The 17,946-nt window shown below is 41.6% G+C and overlaps 1 protein-coding gene across 4 annotated transcripts in view; it reads right to left on the bottom strand.

The window, feature by feature from the left end:
* Positions 1-17,946, bottom strand: part of LOC102939157 (tubulin-specific chaperone cofactor E-like protein) — a 98,180-nt gene that overhangs the window by 71,092 nt on the left and 9,142 nt on the right. For all 4 annotated transcript variants that reach the window (XM_037882211.2, XM_037882210.2, XM_043534170.1 and 1 more), the window contains 5 exons: positions 15,669-15,808; positions 13,178-13,359; positions 11,227-11,483; positions 7,175-7,301; positions 5,147-5,263 (listed from right to left, as the gene is read on the bottom strand). In XM_037882211.2, the coding sequence (XP_037738139.1) occupies positions 5,147-5,263; positions 7,175-7,301; positions 11,227-11,483; positions 13,178-13,359; positions 15,669-15,808 (823 nt within the window). The remainder of the gene's footprint in view (positions 1-5,146; positions 5,264-7,174; positions 7,302-11,226; positions 11,484-13,177; positions 13,360-15,668; positions 15,809-17,946) is intronic.

The raw sequence follows: 17,946 nt of genomic DNA on the forward strand, positions 1-17,946 counted from the left end.
AAAAAATAGAAAGCTACATCATACCTGCTCATACAATTGTCACACTGCTCACAAATTACTTGTGCTCTGTAACTATAATACTGACACCTTCCACCTGCAGATCTCCAATGGGTCTTTGCAGAAAAGTTGCAAGGCTCAATTAATTCCTGTGAGTTAAGCATTGTAACCATTTTAGAGATTGGTAAACTGAGGCTCAGAGGGGTTGAAGGATTTGGCCAAGACACAGAGTGATTCAGCAAAAGCCAAAAACAAAACCCAGGCATCTTAACAACAAGTCACCCTGCCCCTCTTTTTAAGAACTAGACCACATGGCATTCACCAGTTAATCTGCAATCAAGTTAAGAGCCAATCAATTAACTTGAGGTGAAACCTCTAGTGAAGACCATCCCCTGTTGCGTGAAGAACACTGTTTAAGACTGCAATAATTTAGAAGTAATACAGAGCCCTCCTCATACACTGACACTGTGCAGGAACAGCAAAAAATGCACCAAATTTCTGGTTTCACATTTGCCACTAAATCTTGGAGATTTAAGGGAGGTGCTCATTATAACTCACTAACTACATGGGGCAATATTCATTCCATATGAAAATTAAATGGCCTTCCACAAAGGATGAATCTAGACCGTGATGTTTGTACTCGTATCATTTTCCATACAATGCTTGGGAAGAAGTACACGTTTTGATACGAATTGCCATACTAGGAACAAAAGCAGAAGGGCCATCTACTATAGTAACCTTGTCTCAGACTATGGCCAAAGCTGCAAAGGAGCAAAGACATCAGACTGAATGGAAGGCAGAATATAGTGTTTTAGAAGACATTATCAGCAACTCAAGATGTGTATGGAATACCTGTGTACTGCTCTGAAAATACTCATTTAATCAGTTAAGGAAACTGAGAAAAGTTATTCAATAACTGGAAATTCAAACCACCTATCTTGGACTTTGGGAGAATATTGTTCTAACCATAGCTTACGTCTCTTGCCCAAATATGTAACAAAAAAAGTATCAGAATTAAATAATACTAAATAATAATAGTACAAAGCATTTTGGTCAAAATTTTCAAAAACGAGTGAGTTTGGGTGCCTCAATTTTAAGGTACTTCAGACACTTTAAAGGAACCTGATTTTCAGGAAGCGCTGCACACCCATCAGAAGGCCACTTTGATCTGATACGACATTAGACTTTCTCTGAATCCAGCAAGCTGCAGCATGGATCACTGAACTTTCCCTGGCTGGAGAAGGGTGCGGAGAGAAGTACTGGCTTGCTGGCCATGTGGGTTTGATGGAGTTGTGAAAACAACGAAAGGCTTATCCGCATGAGGAAACTGACCGGCAGAACTACAACAATCTAATTATACCCCTGTTGCTATGCTGGGATAATTCCCCAGGGGGACACTCTATTCCAGAATAAAAGTGAATAATTATACCAGAATAAGGTAGCTTTTATTCCAGGATTACATCCACTAAGAATTATACTGCTACAGTTCTGCCGGCCAATTTCCCCATGTAAACGAGCTTTAAGAATTGTCTTGAAAAGGTCCAGGCACAGAGAGATGTTCCCTGGAAGAGGCAAGTCTCTTCTCTACTGCCTGCCGCAGCTGGTATCTCTTCCATCAGGAAAGAAAGGTAGCACTTCTACTGACGGGCTGGGAAAGTGGCAAAAAGTCAACACAAAGTACAAGGTAATTGAAATGACAAAGCTAGAGAGCTGCAGACAGGAGGTAACATTTCAGAGCCTCTCCACAGTGGGCTGCAGAGAAAGCTCTTTTTGTTTCCCATCTGACTCAGGGCTTAATGTAATCAGTGCTGTGTCACTGCCCCACTCAGGGGATGATGGAGCCTGGCAATATGGGAGCCCCCCAGGGACTCATGTTAAAGGTAGGAATGTTCCTTCACAACAGCAGGCCCTCTGTCTGCACAGAGCGTGAGGTAATGGCCACAGCGCACTAGGATTTCCCTATCATCTCAGGCGAAACAAGCCTTCAGTAGGGAGGAGTGCCCAAATACAGGCCACTGTCCTGTTCTCAGAATAAACAGGGAGATACAATCAGGCCTATTTAGAAAACCATTAGTTCTGAGAGGAGGAAACATATTCCTCATATTTTACAAACAAATAATTAAATTAGCATTAATCACCTTGACACCAGGAATGAGGATTTCCCCAGTACATTTCCTCATGCCTCCAGCAGGAGACAGAGTGAGAGAGAGAATGCGCTTCTCCAGGAACCTGCTCTCTCTGCAGGGCATCTCTTGCTATTTAGGGTCGCCAATTTTGGTTGGACGTATTCCTAGCGGTTTCGTCCCATGACGTAATCTTTAAAATTAAATCTTTAATTCATGGAGACTCCAGCACAATCCTGGAGGGTTGGCAACCTTAATATTTGCAGAAAAGTAAAGAGTTGGTTATGCAGAGAGCGTGGCAGACTCAGAAGGTCTGTGTGTATCTGAGATGCACTGAGCTCCTGCTGCAAGAGGGCTGCAGGTGAAAAGTGGATGAATAGGGGGACCAGTACAGTGGAGGAGGAGAATGAGGGGAAGTGAAAAGACACACTGTGAACATGCTGTGTGCTATGAAACATTAGCCCATTTCCCCTCCTGGGGAAAAGGCAGAGAAATCTCACAGCCTGTTTCTTGTACCATAATCAGATTCTGCAGTAAAACAACTGTATTCCCCCAAGTCCATAAAGACTAACACATAGTACTCGTTTGGTACTTCGATACCAAGGTAATAGGCACCTCTGAGACTTACATAATCACCTTCCACAGCCTGACAGACACTGACTGCCAGAGAAGACGATCCTGAAGAAGTGAACCTGGCTAAAACAGTTTGATGTTCTATGTATGAACAGGTTTCAGAGTAGCAGCCGTGTTAGTCTCTATTCGCAAAAAGAAAAGGAGTACTTGTGGCACCTTAGAGACAAACAAATTTATCTGAGCATAAGCTTTTGTGAGCTACAGCTCACTTCATCGGATGCTGTAGCTCACGAAAGCTTATGCTCAAAGAAATTTGTTAGTCTCTAAGGTGCCACAAGTACTCCTTTTCTTTTTATGTATGAACAGTGGCCCAGACAAGCACGTAACTCATTAGAAATCCACCAACCAGAGGTGTCACTCAAGAAGCAGGCCTTAGTTTTAACACAAGCCACTGAAGGATTGCAAGTTCTACTATACATTTCACTCCTTTTCCAATTCATGCAGCATGTAGGCTGTGAATACTTACAATGCAACTGGACTGATTTAAAGAGACAGAATACCATTTTCTTTACAGAGAGGTGTATCCTGTTATCTAGCCAAGAGAGACATTTCTGTTTGCAAGCTTTTCATGTACAGACATGTCCAGCTCAGCTGTTTTTGGCAGAATTTCCAGGATCCCTGTATGAGCAAGGCAGACTGCATCCCTGCCAATTAATCAGCTACAGCTGCTCTTGATCTAACTAGGAACGGACTTTAAAGACAGGTTTGAGAGCAGATGCCAGACTTGGGGGCGGGAGGTGAGAGAGGTAAGAAAATTCACTTCAGAAACAAGGGACACCAGGTATGTGTCGGGGGAGGGGATGGGGGTACAATGGTCCTGGAAGTGAAACCTGAACTCAGCATTGGAGACACCTCAGCCATCTGTAGCATGGTCTGAAAAGGCACACAAGCGCTCTGGAGTGGAAAAACAGCCTTTAAAGCTGCACAAGTCTCTCAGAGAAGCTGTAGGGATGAAGGCATTCAGACAAAGAGCTCATTGATCAGGAAGATGGATGCAATGGTCTTTAAAGGCCAGGAACTGGAGGGGACACACATTTCTTTCATCTTCACGTTAAGTCTTACACAGATACTGTAGAGAGATAGCAAGTTGCTCAGTAAAGCTTCCACCCTAAATCTAAATCCTCTTTACAGGAGTTAGATGATTATTACTATTTCAGACTGTGACAGCATCCAGAGGACCCAACTAGAATCCGTTTCACTGTGCCAGGTGCGCACAAACACATAGGAGAACACAGTCCCTACCGCAAAGCTTGCAATCTTCATAGAAGCTTGATGTATAATTGAGTCTAAACCCAATTCTCCTTCTCTCATTAATTTATCATTTAATTACACATAAGGCACCCATCACTGTAGTATTTAAACAGGGATCCCTTTCACGGAAGTCATTCAGAGGCTGCATGCAAGAAACTGTTTAGTTCTTTTAGTACTATCTCCTGCCCCTCCCAAAACACCCTCAGGGTCATTTGTGAATCGACCCTTCTGATGTAGTGATTGCACAGGTAGGTTAAGACTGCAGAACTGTTTTAAGGCAGTTTTGCCTAGTAGTTAAGTATGGGACCGACCGTCCGGGTGCCTGGATTCTGTTCTCAGCTCTGCAACCAACTCCCTGTGTGACCCATTGTGTCACCTGAGTTCTCTGTACCTCAGTTTACTCATCTACTTCCTTATCTCAGGGAAGGGATTTGTGAGGCTTCATAGTCTGTAAAATGCACTAGGTCTCTGGATACAATGCAAAGTACTAGGAGCAATGACTTGATGCTTGATCGAACCTTCCTCATTCCATTAAGAAGCAGTAAACACATATAGGTATCAAAGTCTACTGATCACACAGGTGCTATCAAAGTTAATTTGTTTATTGACATCAGATAACGGAGCATATTGTTTTTGGCAAAAAACCCACACAAACTTGTGTTCTGAGTTTTTAGAAGAGGGAAAGCTTTTATCCCTATGTACATTCTACCCAACAGAGGGCACGAGGATTAGCCATTTTGTTTTGGTACCAGAGAGTATTAATACGGGCTTCAAGAGACTCCAGGATGCAGGGGGATTACTGAGATGGCAGTGGGGGTTGCCTAGAAGAGGCAATGAGGATCACGGACAGAACAGTCGAACAGCCCTTGGAAGGGACAGTTTAAGGCTGGATCTGACACAGTAGTGAATCAGTAAGATATCAGACACACCCCACGGAGGAGTGTGGTGAGAAGATCAATTAATATGGACTGAGGGAGGAAAGGATGGTAGGAGGGTAAGGAATTTTTTGGTGTTACAAGGCCCAGACCTGATTTCCAGTGTCATTTCTCAGCTGTAAGACACACTTTCGAACTGTCTAGTGAACATCATTCTCCTTTCCTGTGCACTGCGCTCTCTCTGAATTCCAGCTCTGAAGTTCGTACCTGAATGGGACTTCCTCTGGCGGGAAGTCCAGGTAATACCGAATGAAGAATCGCTCAGAGTCCTCTCGCTCCCCATCGGTAATGACACTCCCATTAAGCTTGATGATAGACGGCAATCTGCACGAATACACCGAGGAACACTGTTAATGAGGGTACGAAAACCTAGCCACGATGATTAGCAAGACTCTAGAGCCAACAGCAGCATGTGATTTTATCCTCAGGGCCGCATAGCTTCGATCCCAAAACCTTGCTCTCAAAGTACTATGCAGTGTCTTGGACAGTAATTAGAATTATGCATCATTTGACTACATTTTTATTTCTGTGCATACATAATAAATAGTTAGCACTTCTCTAGTGCCTACCCATCAGAGGATTTCAAATCATTTTTCAAACATTTGTTATTTACCTGAAAGATAAGTACATTCTTACTATACCCATTGTACTGATGGTGAAACTGAGGCATGGAGAACTTAAGTAGCTTACCCAAGCACCATGACTCAGTGGCAGAGCCAGGAATGCAATCCAGGAGTCCTGACCCCCAGGATTAAGCATTAGAATCACCAACCTAAATTTTCAAAAGTGACTAATGATTTTTGGGTGCCTCACTTGAGACACATGAAAGCAGCCTACCACCCACCCTTTGAAAATAGGGCCCCTTTAAGGTATCTCAAATTGGTCCCCCAGAAGCATTAGGTACTTCTCAAAATTTAAGCCACTGCCTCCCACATCCAATGGAGAAACTGCATGAGATTCATGTTCCTTCAATTAAGGTTCAGTTTGTGCTCTAATCAGGATATAAATTTCCTTTTAATAAAATAGTACAGTATGTTAATATGGGTCAGTGTATTGCAGGTATTAATTAGAGCTGATCAACACTTTCATGGAAACTTTTCTTGGTTTTTTTGGGCAATTTTTGAATTTTTTTCTCATTTTGCTCAAAAATGTCCCATACAATTAAAAAAAAAATCAGTTATTGGAAATAAAAAAAAAATTACAATTTTCTATTTCCCTCTCCCACCTTTTTAGATGAGGGGGTGATTGGTTTTCAGTTTTTGGAATTTTTTGTTTTTCATCAAACAAATTGAAAACTTTGTTTCATCCAAAATATTCCATGGATATTTACACAGTGTTTTTCTACCAGCTGTAACAGGTACACAGTAATACGCACTATTCTGCAGTATATTATTGGTTTATAGTAATATAGTATAGCATATGTAATTGCACTTAGTTCACTCACACCAAAAGGGGTTGCTACACATTTTAACCCTTTAGGGCACACCCAATCAAGAATCTTACCCACCTTCCTGAACAGGCAGGTATCCCACCCACTGGAAATGAGGGACCCCAGGAGGCATAATCTCAGTTTTCATGACCTTGATGCTACCCTTTTATCACATACTAAATGTTCTATTTAAAACACGAGAGATTGGAAATGTGGAAACATTCTCAAAGCAATATTTACTGTACAAATAGAAAAGCAATACAACAAACATTTCCCCAATAGAGCGTCTAACTTGGAAATATCCAGTGATGCGGATTCTGTATCTGTTGAAACAAGTATTTAGAATTTGTAATGGACAAATAAGACTGTATTATTCAGAGATTTGAGATAATCCTAAATAACCTAATTGTTTTGAGGGCCTGCTTCAAGACCCATTTTAAAGTCAATAGTCTTTGGACTAGTACCCACTGTTCCTGACAGACTAACGTCTATGATGGGAGCCTTCTATTTAGACTATTTCCACTTCCATGTCCCCTTCTCATTCTGCAGAAGTTCCAAGTCCTTTCGCAGCTAACATTACATAAGAATGGCCATATTGGGTCAGAGCAAAGGTCCATCTAGCCCAGTATCCTGTCTTCCGACAGTAGCCAATGCCAGGTGCCCCAGAGGAAATGAGCAGAATAGGTAATCATCAAGTGCATCCATACCACATGAATCAGCAGTGCCCCTAACAAACACTTCACCTCATTTCCCACCCAAAATTGTGCAGTATGTTTTACTGAGCAGAGCAAACTGAAACATCAGACCTGGCTATTAACAGCTTCCTGCGCTCTTCGGTGGTGTAGGACTGCAGAAGAGGGATTCCAAGCAATCTCACTTCCTCAAGCTTGGGGAAAGAGTTTAGTTTGTCAATGTCTTCCCAGCAATGCAGACCTGCTTTAAGAAATGAGCTGTTTAAAGACACATACACATACAGCATATACAATATATCAAAGGTCACACAAGACAGGTGTAGCCAATTCGTTCATTTTATCATCCATTTATGAGTGTGTTATTTAGCATACGAGTTGACCCTAACACTATTTCATGGATCTCAACAGGAGAATGACAATCTACGTTTGTTTGACAAGTCAGTGCATTGCCGGTGAAATGCTAGAGACTGAATTCCTTTATTCATGGACATGAAGGAGCAGCACTAGCTCACCCATGCTGTCCTACCAGTCTGGAGGGACAATCTCTGAGAGGGGAGTTCAATCTCCATGGCCTATTCAGTCCCTGGCATCTTGGCTGAATGACAATTAGCATAACTTATTATGGCTATTTCAATAAAAAGGACTCTGGTTAGTACCGCTGAAGCCAGACTTGTGTCACTTCAGGGATCACCAAGCAGCCATCAAATGGTATATTTCAGAGTCTACACCAAGCTAGGTCTGGATTTGAACTTGTGACCTGCAGGTATCCTATTCCCATGAGCTTTCTGCAAATCTGTGCTGGGTTCTGAGAATTGAAGCAAAGTTGTGAGGAAAGCTGGGGATCAGGTGACAATCTATTTGCTTGTGTGTTCAAGATTAACTCTGATGCTTATCTTTGTTTCCTTTTGCCGTGGCAGAAGATAGATGCTTCTTACATGCACGGTCTAGCTGTTAAGTCTAGCATACCAAGTATTACACGCTTCTATTAGAAATTGGTGGGACGTTTTCACCACTATAATAGATAAAAGGAAATCAGCATCTCTAAAAAATTAAAGCAAACCCAAGTCAGGTAATTAAGTAAAGGTCAGACACTTCTGTTGTTCCAGGGACTGCAGTGGTCTCAGAAGGTAAGTAATCATTCAGACCAGAATTGCAATTCCTTTGTGTAGCGGGGCATATTGAAGAGAAATATTTGTCCCCTTCTTCCATTTCAAGTGTAATATCCTTGTCAAGTCAACTTGCTATTAAAATACATTCCCTGGGTAATGAAGTCAGCCATGAGTGCATACCACACGCACAGAGATAGAAGTAACAGCTTGTGATACTGGCTCAAAACCCTTCCCGCTTCTACCTGTGGACCACTCAGCTGGTGGTGATAGCAGAAAATGATTGACAGGTAACTGGGTCATATTCATCCTCTAATTAAACTATTGCCAAGAACCTGGCCTTTGCAGGTCAGAATGCTACTGCGCCTGGGAGAAAGCGAACAGTTAGAGGCAATTGCATTTGAAAAGGAAACAGCTTATTTATACTGCTGGAGGTGTCCACTCTAAGAAAATCTGCTTGAACTCCCATCATCCCACACTGAGATGTTCCATCACAACTCCTGTGAAAACCAATCACCTTCAAATCACTGGAAATCACTGGAGATCTCTGCTAAACCACAGCAGCCAGCAAGACAAGAAGCAGGTTTAAGCAGGACCAAGTTCATCAATATTTAATATGCAAAAGCCTCAGTAATATCAATAGACAATAGCTGTTGCAGGGGCAGGAACAGCAAGAATTAGACTGGGACAGGCAGAAACAAGGCTTAAAAAAAATGATTTAAAGTAGGCAGAGGAATGAGTAATAAACCCAGAAGTGTATGGTCTAATGCTTTAATTCACTTACATTAGGGTGTGAATAAGACCACATCACTATCAACTATTCATCCTCCAGAAAATTGAAAGATATGGGATCTTGCAGCAGTAGCCATAACTGTTATTTCACCAGTGAACCATGGCGACATTCTTTCAAACAGTAGTCTCAATTCAACTAACGAATTACCAAAGCTATCCAAAATACAGTGGTGCATTTAATCTATTTGACACCTTTTCACTCCATGTCATGCCCTTATTTAGATAGTTACTTTGACAACTCCAGCGGCTGTGGAGAAGATTTTAAATGATCAGTTTTCAAGAACTCTCCATACCCCAAGTTCCCCCCTCCACGTGTGATTTAATTCACGGTTATGTCCTCATTCGGCTTTCTGTTCACCCAGGGGCTGCTCAGATCAATGTACTGCATAGCATCCAACGGGGCTGAACGTCTGGTTCCATCCCAGCAAAACTGCCTCCCACAGGATGCTCCTCTCAATGACTCAGCATTTTTCAAGTCTGATTTAAAAGGTTTATTTTCCTGTAGTTAGCTGCAGTTTTACTAAACGGTGTCAGGTTTCAGAGTGGTAGCAGTGTTAGTCTGTATCAGCAAAAAGAACGAGGAGTACTTGTGGCACCTTAGATACTGCCTGGAGCTTACATTGGATAGCATGTTGATATCTGTGAAAGGGGCTTTATTAATACTTCAGTCCCTCCATGGCTCTCTATAATAAACCAACAACAACTACAATAATGCATTAAGTGAATCTATACTAGAGTCTTTAACATGTGCATTGATTCTAATAAGTTAGGGAGAGGAAAAAGGCCCATGACTGCTGGTGATTATCAGGCAGCCAAACTGGAACAAAAACTCACCAGGAAATCCATGGCAGAGTTCTTGAGAATGAGCAGATGAAACAAACGCTAGGAAAACCGCTATAATTGAACAGATTTTTTTTACACAGCACTTTATTCCAAGGTTTTCCAAATTCAGCTAATGAAGCATGCACATCTGGGAGATGGAAGTCAAACGGCATTTAGCACCTGTGATCTGTCCCATAGCTACCCATCATTGGGGCTTGGAGGTACAAAGTGTGTTCACTGCTATGCCAGTTGCTTCTCCAGCCTCAGCTTTCGGATGAGAAAAGTATCTGGGGCATATTTGTAAGGAGGCCTACGCCAAAGCTTCTGGCACACCATCTTCCATACGTACAGCTAAAGAATCTAACATCTAAACACAGGAGATGGGGTTTGCTCTACTTGATTCCCTGTGCGTGCTCCAGTAATGCACATAAAAACGTGTGCGCCTGTAAGTGGACGCTGGGTCTAGAGGTTGATTAAACTGTAACCTAGCCTCAGAATGCAAACTGGCTCCTCAGTCACTGACATTCCAAACTACTCTGACTTATTCTTCCTGAAAACACGGTGGCTGGAGAGCACAGAATACCTGCCAACCTTTGGAATCCATAGCAAAGTTGTGTTTTTCATTACTGCCATCAGTGGTTTGTCCTCATCAGGATGGCAGCTCAACTACTGTAGTGAATCTTGTGTACTTGCGTGTGAATGACAGCAGCAGGTCGACACTTTAGTCTGAACCATTGTTTAGAGAGCGAGAAAGCGCCAGAAGTGGCAGAAAAAGCCAAAAGAAACAGAAACGGGTAGGCAGATGTCTTGTTTATCGTCTTCTCCTCACATGTTTCTCAAGTTATCAGACTGGAATCTGTTTGTGTGTTCTCAGATCAGCACCACTAGGAAATAGAGCTTCAATGTTATTCCTAAACCTTAAATCAGGGTCACATGTAGTGTGGTTTGGGGTTAGAGGGAGTATGACTTGCGTTAGACCTTTCTCTAGCCCAGTTAGTGACCTACCACACTAGCCAGACAGCTTATATTACAGACCTGCTTGGGCTGCATTTATGAAGAGCTTTCCGACTTTGTTTAAAAGCTGGGGTAGACAAGACCAAAAACGACTGTAGTTTCTGGCACTAGTATGTCCAATAAGTTTATGCTACCCAGAAGTCTAACAAGGATATTCTACTGTACAGGCTTGTGCTTTCCCCACCTTCTCTGATCTGCTTCACACACAAGTAGCCAGCAGGAAGCAATACTGATTGCAAACTGCTCATTTCTAGCAAAGATGTAGGACGCCACTAGCAAAATAACATACCTCTCCCCACCCTGTTAAAGCACAGGTTTCAATTTGCACCAAAATGAGAATATTACTCCGCCCCTCTGCCAAAGCAAAGGTTTAGATCAGGCATTATCATTTACACATGGAATATAAAGAACATGCTGCTTTCAGTACCTCACCTGATCTGTGCAAGCTGATGGATCGCAGGTTAGGGAACAGCCTTGCCAAAGAATCATTTGATTCTTCAATGGTTGTCAGGTGATTGTTGGCCAGGACAAGCGTGTCCAGTGATGGAAACATAATTCCGAGCTTTCGGATTTCAGTCCAGTCTTGAAGATTATTGTCAGTTATGTGGAGTAATTTGAGAGACTGACAGCAAACTGGAGAACAAGACACTGTTTCATAGTCGTTAAGGCACAGGAAGAGCTCCTCCAAGCTGCACACAGAAAGAAATATGCTCTTACTTGAAGGCTTCTTGTTAAATTGTAACGGTCTTACTTAGAAGCCCCTGTACACACAGTTTTCAAGAATTACTTAAACATGAAGGGCTCCAGCACGCTCTGAAACCTCAGTGTAGACAGGATTTCCTATAGCATCTTTCAGCTAGATGGCTACCAAAGTGCTTCAAACTCCAGAGTATATTTTCAGCCAGGCCTCTACTTAGACACCATTTGTGAGCATGCAGATTTGTGCATGTACTCCACTGGTGCCAGTACCCACTAAAAGTTCTGACAACTCTTTGGAATAGTTTCACAAGTAACCTTTAAACGGTTAACACATGCACATAAAGAAATGTTAAGAGTTTATACCCAACAAAATCATTGGCCAAGGCCAACAAATAGGTGTTGCAGGTGAAAACACCACGTGCAAAAGGGCTTGAACAAGCATGCTGTTTTTTAGCAATGTTTGCACCTTGCACCGATTTGGGCGTGGGTGGGCTCAACACTGTGCAAGTGGAAGCTGAAAACTCAGTCACATATATTACATTTATGGACATTCCCATCACCAAAGTCATGGAGGTTGTAAAAGAGATTTAAAATGAACCCCAGGAACATTAAAGACTGTACACACTATAACCCCGAGCTCCTGGCCAAAAGTCATCCACCACTCACATGACTACTTTTAGGGTGAAAGGTGGTGTGCATTTGTCAGATGACAGCAATGCTACCTAACTGCTTTAAATAAGGCACGACAAAATAAATAATAATAATGGTGAATCCCTTTAACTGGGAAAAGACTCTGATAAGCAGCCTTCCATCCCAAATAAGAGGCCAACAAAAAAGGAAACCGACTAAAGACATTTAAAATGAAATATTGTACTGAATAAAGAAATTGGAATAAAAATAATGCTCAGTGGATTTTTTTTATTTTAATATTTACCACCTTTCTGTATTAAGACTGGAACTTAAAATTTCACATCTGATTAAATCTTTCTCAGACTACGTTGGCAATGGCCGAACATGTCTCTATTAGACAGAATTTATGCTACCATTGTCCCATTTAAGCAGCAATCATTACTGTTAGCTATCAGTAGGCTAAATTGGTTTCCTGGGAACAAAGTGGCTGTCTCAATTAAGGGTGTACTGGTTAAGCAGAATACTGTAATAATAGATTTCTTTACAAATTTGCATGAAGAGGAATCTGGTATCCAATTGAAAAGGCATTTCAGGGAGGCAGAGTGCCACTGTCAAGGTGGAAACTGGACAGGACCCTGAGATTAACACATGAAAAGTGTGATGAGATCTTTAATGACAATTGACCAGGACCTCAGATTTATGTCCCAGCCAAAAGCCATTAGCACGGTGCATTGCATTCACTCGGTCGTGGCTGAGTGGAAAAGAGTGTCACATGCTGCATCATCAAGGCCATAATCATTAATTCATGCCAGTATATAGATTTATTCAATGTGCGTATGCACCTATGCAAAGCTCTATGCAAGTTCAGATACAGAAATGCAATAAAACATTCAGTTGGCCCAATGGCAAGAGTTAAACCCTTCCAAGTCCCAAAGAAACTAAATCCCATTCCTCTGCTCAGCCCACTCACCCCCACCCAGCAACCTTTCCTGCTCTGAGCTTTGTCTGCATGCAGTGGGCACTTCTCCTTCCATACCATGCTCCCCACGCTTACTCTGGTAGTTCCTGCAGTATTGTATGGACTGTTTCCCAGGAAGCTTTGCTGTTGTTTAGCACCAGTTTGCGAACACCAGCGAAAGATCCAGCACATGTTCTCTCTAAAACTGACAAATTCAGAGGGTTGGAACTCAGGTTTAGAAACTCCAAGTGAGGAACATTTGACACAATTTTACTGACCTAGTGGGGGAGAGAAAAAAAAAACAAGAGAAAGAAGCGTATCAGGAGGTAATCAGACCTCATTCAATAATATTCCATCTTGTAGAAAGGGATCCTCCAGCAGGATTGTGAGCCAAAGAAATTATATGGATACAAAAAAAAAGAAAAAAAAAAAAAGGCTTTTAGATAGCTATCTGTAATTCATACTTAAACTATTCACTGATCTCAACTGATTGGCTAATTGCACATTCACCTCAACAGTTCATTTAATTACACTCTGACGGTAGCTTGATAAGGGAAAGCATATCCCTTGGGAGAGATCAGAAAGTCCACCTGAATACCTGCCTAAGAAATAGCAAGTCACAGAAGCCTGCATCTTAGAAGGCTGCTGGACCTTTCTCTAGGCAGAGAGAAGCAAGAGCATGTCCCTCAAGCGTATGATTGTTACACAGATCAGTTGCTCAGTTTTTCCACTGTTCCCCACCAGGAAGAGACCACATAATTTTGCCTAAAATAAAAGGCTGATAGAATTTCATTGTACATGCACAATGGATTCCTTATTAGATTCCATTAATCTATGGCAGTACCAGCTTTCTTACTCACATGGTGCTGGAGTTGAAAGGTTATGAATTCAATCCAAACATACATGTAACAGTGCTTGGGGCTAGCTATTCCGTTGGCATGTATCAGGTGCGTATGTGCGTAGCTTGGAGTTAGGGTGAATGGTTAGAAAAAGGGGACAGCTGGGATATATGTATCGAGGGCGCAGAATATATTAAGGGGCATGTGATTGGGTGTGAAGAAGTGGGTGATGCAAATGACTTGGGGGAACTGTAGCAGAGGAGCAGGCTGTATAAATGGGAAAACAGGCATAGGGAGCACCATCTGGGGGAGATGGTGAATGGATGTACATGCCTTTCAACTGATTAAGGCCTTTAGAACATGTTTCACAACTAAAATGAGCACAACCACAAATAAGCACTCAAACAGACCAGAGTGATAGAAACTAAGTTACCAAGTGGTGGACTTTCAGGGGTCAACATAAAATGAGCTGCTGGCGCTCTCACTCCTGTTCCTAGTGAACACCACCACAAGATCATCATCACAGCTAGCACAAACGGACTCTAAAATTGGCAGTCGCCATAGACTCTGAACAAGCCCCATGGAAACTGAACTCCTATCCTAACGCACAGAAAGGGCCCCTCCAGGTAAGCACTGAGCAAAAAGCAGCATGGGAAAGCCTATGCCGTCCCTGGCCTAGCAGATCTCTTCTGTGGTCAGAAGACTTACATCAATACTATATCCACTTGTGATTAGGAACTAATTTAAGATAATTTTTTTTTTAAAATAAGGTTAGGTTTCAGTTCAGCTTTTTTCATGTCGATTTCCAGTAATGAACAGTGGTATAAAAGCAGAGCGTGAGCCGGTGAGGACACAAGACAGTTTAATGTACTCTAATTAGTCTACTACTACTATATTGCATTTATGTCGTGCATTTCATCCAAGCACCTCGAAGCCCTTTACAAGCCTTAATTAATTAAATCTCACAAGACCCCTGTAAGGTAGACGAGTATTATTAATCCTGTTTTGAAGAGGAGAAATCTGAAGCACAGAGAGGATTTCTAACTTTCCCAAATCATACAGGATCAGTGGCAGAACTGGGAATAGGACTCAGGAGTCTCAGCTGCCAGTCCTCTGCTCAAACCCTCTTGATTGCACTCCTTCTGTTAGTGATCCATATTCCTCATTAACCTTTAGGTGCATGGAATGATGGTTCCAATGCTTTGCACTGAAGGAAAGTATATTTCTCACCTGCAGGACGAGTTCAGAAATTACTAAGGAAAGTGAGTTAAATGCCTGAGGGCTGGTCTATGCTATGAAGTCAGGTTGGCTTAACTACACCACTCAGGGCTATGAAAAATGTCATGCCCTGTGGGATGTAATTATGCTGACGTAAGCCCCAGCACAGACACCGCTAGGTCGATGGAAGAAATTTTCTGTTAACCCAGCTACTGCCTCTCAGAGACGTGGTTTTACTATGTTGACAGAAGAACCCCTCTTATTGCTGTAGTAAGTGTCTACACTACAGCTGTGCCGCTGTAGCATTTCGAATGTAGACATACCCTGAATGTGGCATAGCGATCAAGTTTATTTACTTTGACAGCTACAGAGCAACAAATATGATCTTCAAATGTGAACTACAACACTCTATAATGGACACATTTACCTACTTTGAAATGACTGAGAAAATCCCATATCTAGCAATATAAATACAGCGAGAGCAGCAGTTATTGCTGCTATTTAGCAAGGCACAGTCATAATCGCTTTACCTCATGCCAGTTGTCAAGTTTGTTGTCAGAGAGATCCAGCTCAGACACATGAGCACAGAAGGCAGCAATTTCATTCTCTTCTCCCGCGCAGGTTATTCCACAGCTGTTCAACACCAACACACTTGGAAGGTTGAGGCGATCTGAAATGGGGGAGAAACAAGATGCCGTCCAGTCAGCCTCATATTTTTCCAGCTATAGAAGATCATCCCTTAGTCTCATCAAAGAACACAAACAAGTAAGAAATCCAGCAAAAGGAAAAGATTAATCAATAATTTAGTAGTTATATAATGATTTACATTTGCCAAGCAAGTCAGGTTAAAGTCATACATTTTAAAACAGATAAGTGTATTACCAACTCCATTTTAGATGGCTAAAATGGGGAAAAATTATAAGAATGGGAAGTAATTTCACGATTTATGCTGTTTGCATTTTCTCTCACCTATCTCAACGAAAACACATGGGTCAGTTCCATTTTAGTTTACAGTCAGTTTCTAATCAATTTTACTTTTAGCACAAGGCTGCAAAATTTCAGTGGCAAATATGGCAAAAGAATGTTCGTTTAAAAAACTGCCTCTACTGAATTTTTTACAAAACAAATCAAGGTAGTGCTTGTATTGATCTTAGGTTTTATAAAAGCTTGGTTGATGTATACCATTACACAACTGAACCTGGGCTTAAATTTGACCTGAGAGAGTCCCTTTGCTTAATAGAACTTCACTGTGATGCAGCTATTATGCTTATTTTATCAAGAGGGAAACAAACACAAAAAAAGTTAATAGCCTCATTTTCTTAGGTGATGAGTACCCAAACATCCCATTGCAGTTAATTGTAATTGTAGGTTCCTAGCACTTCAGAAAACTTAGGTCAGAGTGACTTGCCCTAAGACACAAACGTCAGAAGCAGAGCCAGGAACAGAAACTGACTTCCAGTTCTGTGTTGTGACTACTACATTATGCTGCCTCTCATGGTGGAATTTCCACTGCCAAGAATTCTCTCCAAAAATGTTTGGTTTATAAGAAGCTATTTCAACAGGGAAAGTCAGCATGTGGATAAATCGTACCATATTATACACGTGTCAAGCACAATATAATTTTTTTCTTACCCACTCTGGTAAAGCACTTTGAGATCTTCTGATCATACGCACAACATAAGAGATTGTCTTCATAAAACTCTCTTTCCCCTAATCCCTTTTCCCTCCTGTATTTTAAAATTACTGGACAAGAGAAGAACTGTAAGAGTAGGGGATTATTGGAGCTCAATTTGAGATTTGAAGTTACCTAGCTCATAGATGGTAAATTATATTAAACTACACAGCTGTAATTATCGTATTATTTGTAATTTATTTTTAAGTTATGTCAGGGGTTCCTAGACCATCTGGATAGGGACCCTCTTGTTAGCTTCTGTAGCAATCTATATAAATAAGAGGGCACACTGAAAATTTTGTTAAGGTGATTCTCTACTGAGATTAACTTTGAGTGACATATGGTACATTTTGTCCTTGACTGAATTTTCTGACTTTTGTTCTCTGCTGTCAAACCCAGTTATCGTCATTTTCATCCAGTGAATTTCCTCGTTTTTTCCTCCTTTGGGGCTGCTTATGATACAAACCAACCTAATGGGAATTTAAACTACAGTCACAACTAGAGATGGGCAAGAGCTTAACAAATGAACGGTGGCTCTGGTTTGCTAAATCCCAAACCATAAATTGTCTGAATAAAAAGTGAACCAAATCCAAATACCTCAGAGTGTGGGGAAAGATTAGATAAAAGGTTGCAAAGTCGATCCAGTTCCAGCTAAAGCCTTTGGAAATAGGGATTTTTATTTTATAGATCCTAGGAAGTTCAGGTGTGTGTTTGTAATAGTATGCCTATACCAGAGGACATGCATCTCTGGATCGGCCACAAGGCAGTAAGGATACTGGGTAAGGAGAAAGGGGCATTTCTTTAGGATGTTGGTGCAATATGTCTTAGTAGCCCTAGTGTCTGCATCCAACAGGCATCCCAAAGTAAATAGGAAAGCGACCTAACATAGCATAAAAGACTGAAGTTATTGTGATTCTGCTGGACCAAGGACCCAAACCTGTGATGTGCTAAACCCCCTCAACAGCTATAGACTTCAAATCAGAGCTGAAGGCACTCTGCATGTTACTGGATTGGGCCCAGAAAATACAGAACAGCTGTGCTGGGTGGAATCCAGAGCAATTTTAAATGTTTAAGACACCTGTGCCAAATACACATTGCTGCAGCCACTGAAAAATTGCTGAAATAGGGACAAGCTG

The sequence above is a fragment of the Chelonia mydas genome, chromosome 22 (assembly GCF_015237465.2).
Source record: "Chelonia mydas isolate rCheMyd1 chromosome 22, rCheMyd1.pri.v2, whole genome shotgun sequence".
Lineage (NCBI taxonomy): Eukaryota > Metazoa > Chordata > Testudines > Cheloniidae > Chelonia > Chelonia mydas.